This window comes from Cheilinus undulatus, linkage group 8 (genome assembly GCF_018320785.1).
Source record: "Cheilinus undulatus linkage group 8, ASM1832078v1, whole genome shotgun sequence".
Taxonomy (NCBI): domain Eukaryota; kingdom Metazoa; phylum Chordata; class Actinopteri; order Labriformes; family Labridae; genus Cheilinus; species Cheilinus undulatus.
Genome location: NC_054872.1, coordinates 24106325 through 24122779, shown reverse-complemented (window position 1 = coordinate 24122779; position 16455 = coordinate 24106325). Strand labels below are relative to the sequence as shown.

Sequence of the window (16455 nt, the reverse complement as noted above, 5' to 3'; positions counted from 1 at the left end):
TAAACTTGCGTCTTAAGTTTGTGTTGGTGATAATGTTCACTATTAATGTACAGAGCATCTCCATGTCAAACAATGAAAGCCGATGCACCTGTTCAGTAAGTCAGCATTATTGCAAGCTTGCTGTTCAATGGCTTAACATCCCACACTTGAACAAAATGAGTTTTCAGGCGGTACTCAATATGACGGACCCTGCATGAGAGTGAGCAAACTGAGTGGAAGTGAGGAGGAGGAGAGTGCAGGGAGTGGTTTGACAACTGGACATAGATCTTTCTGTCCATCTATCGATGCATAAATAGGGGGAAACATACAGACATAAAGATTAAAAATACAGATTATTTATCCATCTTTTCATATTTCCTTTTATTTATCAAACACTTCATTTATATGTGCAACAATTCACCCATCATTCATGCTAAAGAGTTATGATTTTAGCAGCCAAACTGACTTACAGTCAGAGCAGCAGTAGGGAGTTAACAGTGTCTTAGATCTGTCTGAAAGTTGTTCTCATCAAGCCATAAAGCCATCCACACATCTATCCATACGTCCATATAAATGTAACCATCCTAAACCAGTTGGCTAATAGTTCGAGCAGTACTGCTGAGTCAGGACCTCTTAACCAAATCTTATCTTCAAATTCCACATACTCATCCTGCAAAGCAATTCAACATGTAGCAGTTTGCTCCTACTGACTGGCTCACACTCACACCCAACTGGAGCTGAGAGATCACAAGATCATGTGACAGTACACAGAAGAATAGTATGTAGAAACAGATTTCTTAGCCTGTATGGAGTTGATTTACTGTTCACTTCAATATCATTTGAATGAATACATTGGGAAGTTTATGCAGTTCGTTTTCTGTAAACATAATGTAGTTTCATATAAAATTATGTGGTTTTCTACCTCAAAACTAAACCAGTGTTGAATCACAACTATAAACATTCTGACCAACTGGTGATCTGCAGCTTGTGCAACAAGATGGACTTAAGGTTGATATATTAATGAGATTTTCCACTGGAAGTCTGTGCATGGTGTTGTGTGTTGATGTTGACTGTATGCTTTGCACATTCTTCCTTCTGTTTGGGTTTATCTCTTCTATATGGACTGATGCATTTTGGAATTGGCCTCCATTGAAAATAGATTTGTTGTGTATCTGGAGTGGAGTGGTGCACACAGGCAAACTAGCATGAGAGAAAAAAAACATCTTGTATCTCCGATCTCTTTCACCTTCTGCTCTGAACTTATAGCCATAGGGAAGGTTGCAAAAGAAAAAACTCTGTGGGTTAACTCCCCCATATTCACCATGAGGTCCAGCACAATTGCTTTACTCATGTTCTTCCATGTCTAGTTAACCTTAGTTCTGCAAGCACAGCAGAGAAAACCAACAGGCTAACAGCCTGCTGGTGCCGGACTTAAGAAAAGGAAGCATCGTTATTGATGAAGCAACTCTTTTTGGTGCTCCGGGGAGGAGAGGAGGTCAGCTTTCAGGCTTTGCTCAGGAAGAGTTGTCAACCTTAATTGGCAACATTGTTAAGGGGTGGGAGGACTGTTTTGAGGAGTCTTAAATCCAAAAGACAAACTCGTTTTTTTCCAAGAACTGCTTGAAGATTCTGGGAATGTTTGAGCTTGTTTACTGTGCAGAGAAAGGTGTTCACAAAAGAACAGGCTGATGCCCCACATACAAGAGACAGTGCCAATTTTGTTCTACTCACAGCAGAAAAGTGGATCACCTTAAACCTTTCCTAGATAACTGGCATGTCACCGAAAATTGCTAATCCTCTTGTGGCTTTTGAAGACAACTTCCAGTAAATCTGGTAGAAAATGCTGCGTGAGTGATTGACCAGGACACAAATAAAGAAAAAATATGCCAAGAAATATGCAGTAGAAAGTCTTTATGGTGAATGTTGGACTTTAAAGTCGTCTTCTCTCATGTTAATGCAGTAATATGAAACACATTTTAAGAAAACCAAGGGAGCAGCTTCTTCTCCCAGAAAACCATTTGTCCCATCTAAATAGGATTGATGAAGTGCTTAAATATTGAGTACTTCAGTTACCTCTATTGGCTGTGAGTCAGTGCTAAGAAGGATGTTGTCTAATTACTACACGTTGTGGATAACTGCTATCTTAGAGAGGCCATGTTAGCTGAAATGGTTCTTGCCAGAGTGGTGTGGGAGGCCATCAATCCTCCACTGACATCATTCTTGCGCCCTTCTCACCACCCACTGAAATTAATTATCGGGGTTAAAAAGGCATCTGGACCACACGGTTGCTGCACATATGAATAAATCATCCTCATTTGAGCAAAGAGAAGACCTCTGTCATGATGGCAGTCCTGATGAGGTTAAACATCTCTTGAGGTTTTCTAGCTTTGTGAATCCCCTGTTCACTGCTGGCAGACTGTGATGTGGGAAAGAGAAAGGCTAAGTGGAAGGAGAAGAGGAATAAAAGGTGCAGAAAAAGGGAAGTCCTGGCTCTTGTTCCCTGTTACCTCCAAATAACCTCTTCAACATCTCAATGTTAGTGTTTACCTTCCTGTGCAATATAGAATAGTGCCTAAATGCTGTAATTCACAAAGATAACCATCACACTGTGAAACATAGCATTCTCTTATCCCCTGGAGAATTCCTGGTGTTTTATCCAACATATGATCAGACACTTGGATCATCATGATATAATACTTAAGCTCCATAATGTTCCTGCTTTTATCTTGATATATTCCCTTTAGAGATCAGTGTTATTGTTGGCTATGCATCCCCTAGTAAACAGCATCAATAGAGCAAACTCACAGAGGATGATTAGCCAAGACATACCTATAACATGTTTTATATTTCAAATCTTTAATTTGTGTGGAGTTTAAAAAATGTGGGTGTCAGAAGCTACCAATAATCTATTTTAAAGTAGAATGGTCTATTTCAGCCTTTCTTAACCAGAGTGGTGCAACACCCTGGGGTGCCTTCTGGCATCATCAGATGTGCCTTCAAAATGCATTTAATTTAGCCAAAAATGATCATAGATATGCATTTAACCCTGGTGTAAATCTTAAGAATTGTCTCATTTGCCCCTTTTCTGACATTACAACATCAGCGTTGGGTTGGCAAATGAATAGTTTAACACCAGCACACTACAACAAGTATTGTACTGTGCTTTTTATTTATTTATTTATTTTTTAGTTCAGCAGCCCATGTCATGGGCTAATAATGTATAGGCCTAACTCTGTCCTATAGTAACCCCTTGTGTGGGTAATATAGCAGTCATAGAGATGTAAAATGTTATTTTTATTAATGCATTTTAAATGGGGTGTGTTTTTCTTTTTTACTGGGACCCTTGAAAGAAAAATAATGAGAAACCGCAGTCTATTTGCACTTGTAGAGAGTAAATAAATGGAGTTAAATTGCTCATTCATTAACAATTGTCAACAGTTATCTACATTTAGGTCACCTAACTTTAATTCTTCTTTCCAAGTTGCTCATTAGGTGGTAAACAATTAATATACACTGCCTGGCCAGAAAAAAAAGTCGCCACCTGGATTTAACTAAGCAAATAGGTACGAGCCTCCTATTGGATAATTACTGCATGGGCGATTATCTTTCAGCTGGCAACAAGTTATTTAACCCCAGCTGATACAATGAGTAACTTCTCATTTCTTAAACAATGGATTTTTTCTTCCCTAATGGCACGGGCATATTCCAAGATGACAATGCCAGGATTCATTGGGCTCAAACTGCGAAAGAGTGGTTCAGGGAGCATGAGACATCATTTTCACACATGGGTTGGTCCACCACAGAGTCCAGACCTTAACCCCATTGAGAATCTTTGGGATGTGCTGGAGAAGGCTTTGCGCAGTGGTCAGACTCTCCCATCAACAATATAAAAATTAATGCAACACTGGATGGAAATAAATCTTGTGACATTGCAGAAGCTCATCGAAACAATGCCACAGTGAATGCGTGCTGTAATCAAAGCTAAAGGCAGTCCAACGAAATTTTAGAGTGTGTGACCTTTTTTTGGCAGCGACTTTTTTTTTTGGCCAGGCAGTGTATAATACTTGGGAAAGGGCACTTTAACCCATAATAACCCACAGGACTCATAGGAAGCCCCAAAAAGAGCAACAAATCCTCCAATCTGTATGATCTCATATGCCATTTGTACAGTGCAAAGTGGTTAGCCAATATCAACACTAATGTCACACACCCTAAAACTCAAACAAATCCGGAAGTTTCAGACACTGTGCCCCACTGATACCCAGAGGGGAAAAAGTATACAACTATTTTAGTCAAGTTAAAATACAGTTACTCTGGTTAAAATTTACACAAGTACAAGTAAACATACTTGTCTATAAATCTACTCAAGTAAAAATGAAAAGTATCTAATTTAATGTTTACTTTAAGTACTGAGTAGCTACTGAGGAGCTGTACAGTAAAATATGATCTTTATCAAGCCCAAGTAAAGTAACACATCCTTTATAAAGTAAAATACACAGCCAAATTGACAGTGTAAACACTTTTAAAGAGACTATATTTATCCACAATACATATAGCTAGACTACTCTTACAAAAGTGTTAAATCTTTCATAATATGACAGAGCTGCAGTAACTCTTGAAAATCTCCTCTAAGAAGAACGAAGCAGAGAGTCAACCTCATAGCAAGGTTATGTTTCCTGAAGAGGAATATGCACTATGTGTCCTTTAGGAGCACCTAAAATCACAGGCGCAAACTCTGACTCAGTGGATAACTTCAATCTTGGTGCTAATGTGTCCCAGCAGAAACCCAGCTGGGATCACTTTAGACAACATCTAAACACCCCATTCAAGGGCTGAACTCAAACACACAAGGCCATTTCACTCAGAGTGGAGTAAAAATGACACTTTTGGAGTTACAATCAACCCTCAAAAATTTAACATTGAGATTTCAAGACTCCAGTTTTTGCTCAAACAGCTGATTTGGGATGTGATGTGGACTCTTTCTCTTGATTTGTGCTACTGTGTAGTCTACAAAGGTGGTAAAAGTCAAGAGGTATCTTACTCAAGTGAAAGTACAGTTACACTAGTTTAACTCTTTACCTGCTGAGCCTAAAAATGGCGATTTGGACATATTTTGCTATAAAATAGTCAGGAAAGGCCCTAAGTCTGAGAGCTTTGGTCCCTTTTCCCAGGAGTACTTGAACTTGACTTTTCAACATCTGGTTAATGATTATTGCACATTATATGGAATTGTCAGCAGTTTAAAGAAGAAAAACACAAAAACAGATTTGTTTTTCATGGCTTTTACCAATTTTTCCCTTCAGTCAACTTTCCATGAATAAGCTTTTATGCAGCACTCTGAAAACAAACTGTCCTTTAAGAAATTACTTTCTGTGGCTTATCCTCCTTGTGGAGCATGTCAGTGATTGTCTTCTGGACAACAGTCAAGTCAGCAGTCTTCCTCATGTTTGTGGTTGTCTGCATTAAACCAGAGGAAGAAAATAAAGGCTCAGGAAACCTTTACTAATTGGACTTTTCCACAATATTATGATATTTTGAGATATTTGATTTCGTCAAGATTATAAATCCTCATAAGAGATGACTCAAGAATAAATGGAAATTAAATTTTCTGAGTCAGTCACATGAAAAAAAAACTTTTTTATTATCAAATTTTTTTGAGATGCACGTGTATGTTTGCAGTATTTGGTACCAAATTGTTTGCATTTAATTTCTCTCCTTCATGCAAAAGAGTATTAGCACCATGTTGAAAAGTTATAAAGTAAAAGATGTAAGACACACCCTTGCAAAATTAAAGTAAGACGTTGATAGTGAACTTTATTTATACAAGGAATTTTTTTATAAGAATCACTGCCTTTTGAAATTCTTAAAAATTTATGGAATCCCTCCATTTTCCCCTTTTTGACAATTAATGCTCAGATTATAACCAGTTATTATGACTTTTATTCTTGTAGAATAAAGACTTTGGACTAATGAAGTAACCACTGGGTAATAATTAACTGATGACTCTACTCCTGCTTTATAACCACTTTATTTTTTTCTGTCCCTAATAATTTGTTCTACCAAAGCCGCTTTTGAGTGAAACAGATGTAGTTTGTCAAAGCCACTAGACTTTTAAATGTCATCTACCATTATAACAACCAAGATGTTAATACATAGTTTTAAAATGTTTAATCAAAAAGAAAAGAATTGTGAAAGTATACGCACAGTCTTAACAACTATCAGCATTGGTGCTAAATTCTGAAGAGTATGATTGGCAGATTTCAGCTTCAGCAGTTTTTTAGCATCGGTATACTTCACTGTCTGTTCGTCCTGATATAAACCCAAAGAACAGAGTTGTTTTGTTTTGTTTTGTTTTGTTTTGTTTTGCAAAACAATGCTTATCCCTTTCCTCCCGTTGTTGTTGTTGCAGCAGCTGCTACCTGTAGTTGTACAGTTCAGGTCACATAATGAAGGGCCCCAGATCTCTGAATACCTCGCCTGAATTGTAGCGATTGCGACTCAGACTTGTGTTCACACCCTCGGGAGGAGTCCATTGCGGTCACCCTGTAGCATTCATGAAAAAGAGAAAACATCTTTTGTCTCTGGTTCATGGTTTTCCCCTCTGGAACTCTTGCTTGTAGACTCATTAAACTGTCCCTCACAGGCAAAACACACTCAACTGAAAAAAAAAAAAAATCAATACACACCTCTTTGTTATTTTTTCCCCCTCTCTCTGTGAGAGTTTGTGTTTTGATGGAGTGTCTCTCTCCATTATAAAGGAAAATGATGAGCAGTATCATATTACTCTCCCCAGGCAGGTATAGGTTTTTATTTCCCTGAAGGATACCTATGTTGTGTGAAACTGATCAAGAATTTACAGAGAGTTGTAAAGGGGGTTGTATGTGTGGCAGCTGCTGTCACTGCAGTGATATTCCCACTGCAGAAATGTAACAAGAAAACAACAGCAAAGATTTACTGAAGAACTCAGACTTTCAGCAAACCACTTTTTACCTTAAGGGTTGAGTTATCGGGGATGATGGACTCATTGACTCAAAGTGTAGTAACGACAGGAAGCTGATGAAAAGCGGTGCGTAGTTTTGAAAGTTACCTCATGCCACCGTAATGAGAGCATGGAGCAGGCTTGTATGTTTTATTTTTAGTGACATTATCTTGAGTTTAAGTATTTTTGCAAAAACTCTGATTGGAGTTTCCTTGAACATGATGGGATTATGAATCTCACAAGACATCTCATTTCTAATTTGGAAGAATGAAAGTGAAAAATGGCATGGCGTAACTAATGATGCACTGGCCCTACAATTTGAGTTTCAATAGGTGGAATTTGGGTGCTTATTCATACCAGTATTAAATTAAAAAGCTGTGTTTCTCACTAGGAAGATGAGACTAGGAATCACTTGTGTGTAAAGCAGCATCAGGCTTTCCGACTTGGAAAAGCTAAATAATTATTATAACTATAAACCTGCAAAACTGTATGTACGCTCAAAGATCACCTCATTAGATATACCTGTTCAGCTGCTCATTAATGCAAGTATCTAATTAGCCAGTCCCATAGCAGCAACCAATACATTTAGCTATGTAGACACAGTGAAGAAAATCTGCTGAAGTTTAAACCCAGCATCTGAATGCAGAAGAGATGTGATATAACTAACTTTGAGCAAACCTCTCGTGACTCTATGTATGTTAATGCCCCACAGGCCAGATACCACTTGTAATTAAAATGAGCTTTCACAATGAACCCTTGTTGACCTTGAGCTGCAGTGCACTGTACCTGCAAAGATTTACAGCTCAGATAGGCAGGTCTTTACAGCCAATATGTTGGTTGTAAATATCTCTAGAAATTGTCATATCTACTGATTCAATAATTAACTTCTAAAGTTGATATCTGCCAATACCAATATCATGGCAATAAAATCCCTAAAAGTAATACTACCAAACACTGGTGTTGACTAAGTAGGTGTCTTCAGAGAAGCTTAACCTAGGCTGAGTGCCGCAAGAAAACTTTACTGTGATTTTATCTGTATTACTACTTTCAAACCATCATGGAGAATTTTCTAGCAATTTTGTAGTGCAGTCAAAGACGTTAACTTTTGTCTTTTTTGTCTTTTCTGCCTTAATTGGTGTTTAAAGTTGTCATTAAACAATAACTCCTCAAAATATGACCTTTGCAGAATTTTCAGGTAGTCATAAAAGTTATCTGTGTAACATATGAAATACACCCAGAATCATTGAACCTTTGTGCACTGAACACTTGGTAAATAGATGATGAGCAGTAAACACTGAAGCATAGTGCTAAAATGAAAGATCAGCCTTATAGAGTGGCACGTTGTCACAGATAACCAATCTGTCTATTTCTGTCTGCATTGGGCTGATATTCAACACCAGGATCAGATCAGCACATCCCCAAGCATAACAGTCGGTGATTATTATTTGCCTTTTTCTTGTGGGAAAGCAAATTATTCACATAATGAAATCAAGTGGGATTTTTATATTGCTTTATGATGTGAAATTTCAACTGTGTTGTGCCAACAGTGTAGGACTGTGACATTATTTCCTTCATCTCATTTTACTAATTTTATATGATTCTCTTCACCATTCCACCCTGTTGAAATTTGCCAGTGAGGGTTTCGAATCAATCTTCCACAGCTCTGTGTAGATTCTTCTTCCTCCCCTTTATCATACTACCACTCTCACAGTGTTTTTCCCTCTCCCTGCTCAACTCCTCTCTGGAGGGCTGCAGTGAGGAGTGGTGGGAACAGAAAAAAACAAAGAGAGCTCAGAGGTCTAGAGTCAAAAATATATGGCAGGAAGAGTGAAGAAGAATAGGTCAGGGAGATGAGTGATGAAGAGAATTTTACAGAGGTAAAGAGAACAATGGATTCAGACAGACAGTGAGATCCAGAGAGAAAGGAAAGCCCAGAAAGAGGAGGGAAAAATGAGGAGGAGGGTGTAATCCCAGGCAGGATTTGGCTGGTTCTTGGCTCTCTGTGGGGAAAACGGTGTTGTAATCCCCTGCTCAGCATGCAGACTTGGGCAGAGTTTCACCAAATTCCCCTTGTGGCTGGAAACCACAGGGGGTAGACTCTTATGTATTTTTATGTGTAAATGTATCTGAAGGGGCTGCTGCAGGCTCGATTCGACCCTATAGTGAAAGCCTTAAAGTAGCTTATGACGCATGTCATGCACCCTAGAGAGTGCATTCATGCAGACAGGTATATGACAGGAATTGAGGAGATGCTTTACAGAACGTGATATGTTATAATACGGCTGAGCAGACATCCAACAAGCAGGTGGCTGACAGTTTATCTGCCTTTCTTCTAATTAGCAGGCATCTCAACATACAGTGAAAATATACTGAAAACATTTAGATAGTTACACAGTAGTTAACACCAGCTGATAGTTACACAACTTGTCTGTATACTGCAACAAACTATGCATCAGGTCAGGAGCTATGGATTTACTTTTTTCTCTTCTTACATAACAGATAGTTGCCAAAGTTGGGATTTCTTCCTTTTCTTTAAATATTGGGTCCTTTATTTAGATTAATCATAAAATCATTCTCTTTTCTAGCTTCAGAAGCTGCTAATGTGATTTACCTATACACTGCTGGTGGTTAGTTGCCTATAAAGCTATAAGGTAATGTAAAAGTAGGGTGGCAATATGATCAAACATAGATAGGGACATCTCAGTTCATGGTCAATATAATTCGTCTTTTTTGACAAAAAAAAAAATCAAAAATACCCTCTTTAATGTCAAGGTGAAAACAGATTTCAAAACTGCTTAATCTCTGGCAGGTTGCCAAGGATCAGGCGTGACCATCTCTTTTCAAGGCTGGCCACACATTCTCTATTAGGTTGAGGTCTGGACCTTGACTCGGCCACTCCAGTACATTCACCTTGTTGTCTTTAAACCATTTTTGTGTAGCTTTTGCTGTTCGCTTCAGGTCATTGTCTTGCTGGAAAATAAATCTTCTCCCAATCTGTAGTTCTCTTGCTGACTGTATGAGGTTGACTTCAAGGATCTTACTATATTTCTGGATTTTTTAAATGTATTTTTCCGGATTTCCACCTTTACAAGCCTTCCAGGGCCTGCTACTGAGAATCATCCCCACAGCATGATGCTACCACCATCGTGCTTCACAGAGGGAATGGTGTGTTTGTGGTGATGTGCAGTGTTTGGTGTCTGCCAAACATAGCATCTTGTCTGATGGCCAAAAAACACTCTTTTGGTCTCATCAGACCAAAGAACTTTCTCCCACCTGACTATGGAGTCTCCTGCATGCCTTTTGGTAAACTCTAGTTTATATTTAAGTTGAGTTTTTTTTTTTTCAACAGTGGCTTTCTCTCCCATAAAAATTTGACTGGTGGTGAACCTTTGCCGCAGTTGTTGTATGCAGAGTCTCTCCCATCTCAGCTGCTGAAGCTTGGAACTCCTTCAGAGTAGTCATAGGTGTCTTGAACCGCATTTCCACTGGGCGGTCTGTTTGACTGAGTCCAGTTTGGTATGGTTTGATGCGCTTAACACCGAAATATTTTGTGTTTCCACAGACACTCATACCCTCACTTGGTGAGTGGGCTGTAAAGGCATGCATGTAGAGTCACATGCAGCGTGCGTCTGCATGTCCAGCTGCGGAGTTTTAGAAAGTATGAGTGACAGAAACCAGTAGAGAATAAGCTTTAACAGCTTTATTTCGGCTGAAAGTGCCTTTTTAAAAAATGAATAGATCTTAATTATGTTAACTGTGGTTAGTACAGATCCTCAGCTGATGAAATATGTGTACAGAAACGTTTTGAGTGGTAACAGTATATTAATATGCAAATATATCTAGTCTATTACAGTTTATACAACATAATATAAAGGTTTATAGCTAATCCATGATAATTCGCCGCATTAATAATAAACTAAAGGTTTAGCTGGTGTTAAAATCAAACAAGATTAAGTCAGAAATTCTGGTTGTGCTGATTTCATTTTAAAATAGGCAGCAGCCCGAAGTTTTATGAACATGTTCAACAACTACAGAGCAATGTTTTCACAAGTTATTAAGAAGTAAATGAATAACTAGTTACAATGCAGAGTATAAACTGATCTAAGGCTTCGTATTCCCTAAACTTCAGCATTATTTTAGTTTCACATCTATCATGGCTAGACCAGGCTGATGTGTGAGTTTAGGCCTTGCTTTGTGTTCTTAAAATCATATCCAGATAAACGTCAAGAAACTTGATTTGTGGCCAGATATCAATATCCACAGACTAGGAAACAGTGTGGATCTCTGTGAAGTCCAAATATCCCAGATTTAAGCAGATATTAGTCTGTTTCTCACCTGTTTTTGCCTGCTCCTCATGGAGACTTCCATGATTTGCTGCCTGGAGCTGAGCAGTCGTGTTGCGCACTCACCTGATGTCAGTGCAAACCCCTATATTGTTGTGTGTGTAGCTCCACCTTTTTGAGATGGGTAGGTAAGATTGGTACCCCTACGGCAGGGGGCCAAAAAGTTGGATGGTACGGGTCATTTTTATTTGGGACCCTTTCCAACTTTTACTCTAAAAAAAAAAAAAAAAAATGCCATACTGAACTGAACCAGACCGCTCAGTTGAAATGACCTATTGGTGGTCTCTCTCAGTAGTTTCATTTTTGCCTGGTCACTCAGTCTGTGAGGACAGCCTGATCTAGGCACATATACACATGTGCCTTCCATTTCTTGATGATGGATTTAACTGAACTCCGGGGGATGTCTTCAGTTTTTGTATCTGTCCCCTCACTTATACTTTTCTACTACCTACCAAATACCTAGCCAAATATGCAAAGATTTGCTCGTTTGATTTAAGCAGTCACTAAGCTTTAAAATGCATTCCTCATAACTTTATTCTTGTGGTTGTGATTTTTGAAAGTGATAAAAAGCAGTGCCTCCTAAGATATTTTTATTTTGTACTTCAGCAAGGCTTTGGGTAGTTGATGTTTGGTTGGTGTGATTTATATGACTATCATTTCAATGAGCCTCTGGCGTTTTATTTTGATTGATTTATGTGTCTTGAAATACTCTTCCTCAGTCCCATCGATTTCAAAACAAAATGTTGCTTTAATTTGACTATAACACAAGGTTCTGAAGGCTCCTACAAGTATGAATAATGAGACCTCTGAGACAAGGTCTCTGGTCCTCTTCTCTTTGTTTTGAAGACAAACTATCTTGCATAAACAATGATATTTTCTGTAAAACACAATGATTCTTCTGTCCTTGAACAGATCATAAGAGATGTGTTCACTGGCTTTTGTTATGATTTCTTTTACAAGACAGGTTGTGTGATCACACACAAACCAAATAATTACATGGCCTGATTTGTAAAGTTCCTAACGAGTGTTTCTTTCTCTTTGCAGAGTTTCTTTGATGGCTGGGACTGCACAAAGAAGAAGGACAAAACCAAAGGAAGGAATGACACCTTGTTAGGGTGTAAGTCATCGTAAAACTTTTCTTCTACTACTTGTATACAAACCTTTTTCCAGAATATTTGGGACATTGTGTAAAACACGAATATATGCAGAATACAGTGATTTAAAGTCATTTCTGCTGATATATTAATTGATTAAAGCTCAAAGACAACACATTTAATGTTCAGACTTATAAGTGGTTTTGTTATTTGGAAATGTACCAACACACTCTGGATTTGATGCATGCTGAAAAGCTGGGATAGGGACAAGAAAGGACTATGAAATTGCTAAACTCACCTGCAGGAAGTAGTAGGTCAATTGGTAACAGGTGATAGTAGCATGAATGGGTAAAAAAGGACTTCTCATGAAAGGCTCGGACAATCATAATCAACAGTGTCAATCAATGATGGTGCGAGGTTGTCCACTTTTTGAGGGATTGCTTGAGCAAATAGTGGGACAATTTTTGAACAATGTTCAGGAATGTCCAATTACAAGGAATTTTAGAGATTTTGCAATCTACAGTCCATAATGCCATCAAAAACTTCAGAAAATCTGGAAAAATCTCTTCATCTAAGGGGCAAGACCAAAAGCCAACATTGTATACCCATTAAAACATTAAAACATCCAGTGATGGATATTACATTGTGTGCCCAGAAACACTTTGTAAGTCACTGCCAGTTAAAACAGAACTTTGCTGCATCTACAAATGTCAGTTAAGACCCCACCGTGCACGAAAAAAGCCATATACCAGCAACATCCAGAGATGCCGCTGATTTCTCTGACTCGGGCTCATCTGAGATCGACTGAACTGAAGTGGAAATATGTACTGCCCTCTGATAAGTCCTCCTTTCAGATAAAAAAGGCTGTCAAGTCTTCTATGCTAAGAAGGAAAAGGACGCAAAGTTATCAACACAAAGTTTAAGAGCAAGTTTCTGTGATGATGTGAGGGTGTATCAGTGCCAAAGACATGGGCCACTTGTCATTTTCAGGGATGTCCCTGCTTATTTCAGAAAGACAATGGTAAGTCACATGCTGTATGTTCTTTTATTGATTTTATAAACCAGTCATGGTCAATATAATTTGGCTTTTTGTTTTTTTTTTAAACAAAAGTCTCTGTAATGTAAAAGTGGACAAAAATTCTGAAAAGCAATTCAATTAAACAAAAATATGTCGTGTAAAAACAAATATTCACCACCCTAAGTTAACAGAGGTCCAGCCAATTGGTGCTAGTAGTCTCACAATTAGTGTAGCCGGGAACACCTGAGTGCAGTGAACTTGTCTCAAGTGATTGTAGTATAAAGACACATGTATCTGGAGGGTCCAGTCAATGGTTTATCACTTTTCCTGGCAACCATTACACCATGAAGACAAAAAAACACTCCAAGCAACTCAAGGAGAAGATATAACAAAGTGAAAATGATGAGATGGATACAAAGAAATTCTGAAGCGCTGAACATCCCCCAGAGTTCAGTTAAATCCATTATCAAGAAATGGAAGGAGTTTGGCACATGTGTAAATCTGCCTACATTAAGTTATCCTCACAAACTGAGTGACCATGCGAGAAGGAGACTAGTGAGAGAGGCCACAAAGACCTATGGCTACTCTGAAAGAGTTACAATCTTCAGCAGCTGAGATGGGAGAGATTCTGCATACAGCAACTGTTTCAGACTTTGTTTCTGATTAAATTTTGCACTTTTATTCTTATTTTTCGCAGACGACCGTCACAGAGTTAAGCTCCACCCTCTCCTGGGAGACCCCAACTCGGACTACATTAACGCTAACTACATTGACGTAAGTCTAATCCTGTTTTTCTGCCTCTGCTGTCATGAGACACAAACAGGAAGTCAATCTTTCACACCGTGCAAAGCCACAGTCCATCTCTGTCATTCCTGTAAGCTCACCAGTCTGCTGGCCCACTTTCACTTGGAAGCTTTCATCCAATCAAACACCCCTCCTGTTGGTGTTTGGCCAGATGCCGTGGTTGTCAATTGCTGCACTGAATCCCTGACCTGAACCGACCCTGCTATCACTTCTATTAAAACAGAGTGCAAATAAATGCATTTAATTCTTTTAGAGGAGATAACCCTTTCTGTGAGATGGTGCTAATCCCCCAAAATTAAATAGACGCGATTGATGTTATTCAATTTCTGGATGGAGCCGGGGGGGAGATGATCCTTTCCACTGTTCACCTTAAATGTCGACAACACATGCAGCACTGCAGTTACATTCTCACTGATCATATGAGTTACATGTTTATGTTGCTAATGTGTCTCACACAGTCTCATTCATGTGTTCCCATTCATAAAATATGAGGAGGCTGTGTTAACCTAGAATGTAGATGTAGTTGGCAGCAGAAGGGTTAGATAGACCCAGATATTTAAGAAAAATAGGATTTTACTGCAAGATAGAAACTTGGATGTTGGTCCCTGTGTGAATTTGTATTCTCAGCTGCAGTTGTTGCTTTTTATAGGAGTTATGTCAAGGAAAGTTTGGCAATCTGATATCTGCTTATTCGACAAGATTTCATTCTGCTTGCCTCTCACTGGGACTGCTTTTTAGTAAAGTAGTCTCTGTTCCTCTTTGAGTTGGATGAGAGGTTGAAAGACCCTGTCTTTTGCTAAATATTCACAATAACTATGTTTGAAACTGCCAGATGTTTATTTTCTCAGTCAGATGAAATAGCCAGGTGCATAAAATTCTGGTTGGTCTCTCTTTGGTCTTAATTGTGTCATCAAAACTACTTGACACTCCTGGGCATTTTCCTTTCTCTTTTATCTGAACGGCCGGTGGTGAGATGCTTTTAGAGAGTTCATTAGAATGAGAGGGCGTGAAAAACCTGGCCTGCTGTCAGGGCTGTAGTTATTGTGAGGGTCTCCATTAGCGTTCAGGGCGCAGAGGTGCCAGCATTAGAGGGAAAACACCACTCAGCGGCCACTACAGTGTCAGTGTCACTGATGTTACTCTGAGAGAACGGTGACCTGGCATGCTGAATAGTAACTACTCAGTCAGAGAGGAGCACATTCTGGACAGCCTGTGATTATTTCTCTAGAGGTTAAATGAAAAAGTTTCTTCTCCCTGAAGACATTAAAAATGGAGGTGGAGGAGCGCATGCTCTGTTTCCTCTGACACATATTATCAGTGTATGCTTGATGTTGGGTGTGTTAGAGAGGTGAGGGGGTGTGCATTAGTAGAGCTTCCTGCATCTGTTGCAAATGTAGAGCAGAGTGGCATGGTTGTTACTTCTTTAAAGTTGGTCATGTTCCCGTGACATCACGCTAAGGGTGGGAAGCTCAGATGATGTTATCATGTCAGACATTTGTGTTCTAGGTTGTTTGTTATTGTAAACATTGAGATTCTTACAACTGTTTTTTAATTTGTTGTTTCCTGACTGAAAATTGGCCACAAAGACAATGAATATTGAAAATCAAGAGAGATATCGACCCCATTATATGTTAAAACATATGTTTGACTAAACCTATTAGATTGAAGCTACGTTAGCTTCAGACATGTCAACATTTGAATCCCGTAATCAAAGGCATGGTGGATAAGGCTTGCATTAATAAAAGGTTGTTCACATGCATATTTAAAATACCTACTCTACAAAACTGAACAGCCAGCAAAAGAGAAGTTTTTTTAAAGGTCTTTGATTCTGAGTGGACTGTGACGAACATGCTTTAACACTTAGCCTTTGTCAGTGCTACCACTGTTCAGGATTAAAGACCTTAAAAAGACATTAGTGTGTGCTGGCAGTTCTTTTTTTTTTTTGCAAGTCATCATGCACCTAAAATCTTTCTGTTGTTTGGAGTGTGCTCTGTTTTTCAGATTTTTAACATATTGTCTAAACTTGAGGTAAAACTCGCCAGACGTGTTTGTGCTCATAACAAACAAGTCTCAACTGTTGCACTTTAGTACCTTTGTAGGTACCAGATTTGCTGTGATGAACACAGAGCCGGACTGTGTCTGTGAGCTGACCCAGGGCAAATATAAACTAGGAGTTTATAGGATGAAACAGGGTTGACTATTAATAAGGGCAAAGCATGGGTATGAAGGCAGAGGAGG

The 16455-nt window shown here is 38.8% G+C and overlaps 1 protein-coding gene across 2 annotated transcripts in view; it reads left to right on the top strand.

Moving 5' to 3' along the window:
* Window positions 1–16455, top strand: part of ptprub (protein tyrosine phosphatase receptor type Ub) — a 292943-nt gene that overhangs the window by 227871 nt on the left and 48617 nt on the right. For both annotated transcript variants that reach the window (XM_041793097.1, XM_041793096.1), the window contains 2 exons: window positions 12346–12418; window positions 14111–14187. In XM_041793097.1, the coding sequence (XP_041649031.1) occupies window positions 12346–12418; window positions 14111–14187 (150 nt within the window). The remainder of the gene's footprint in view (window positions 1–12345; window positions 12419–14110; window positions 14188–16455) is intronic.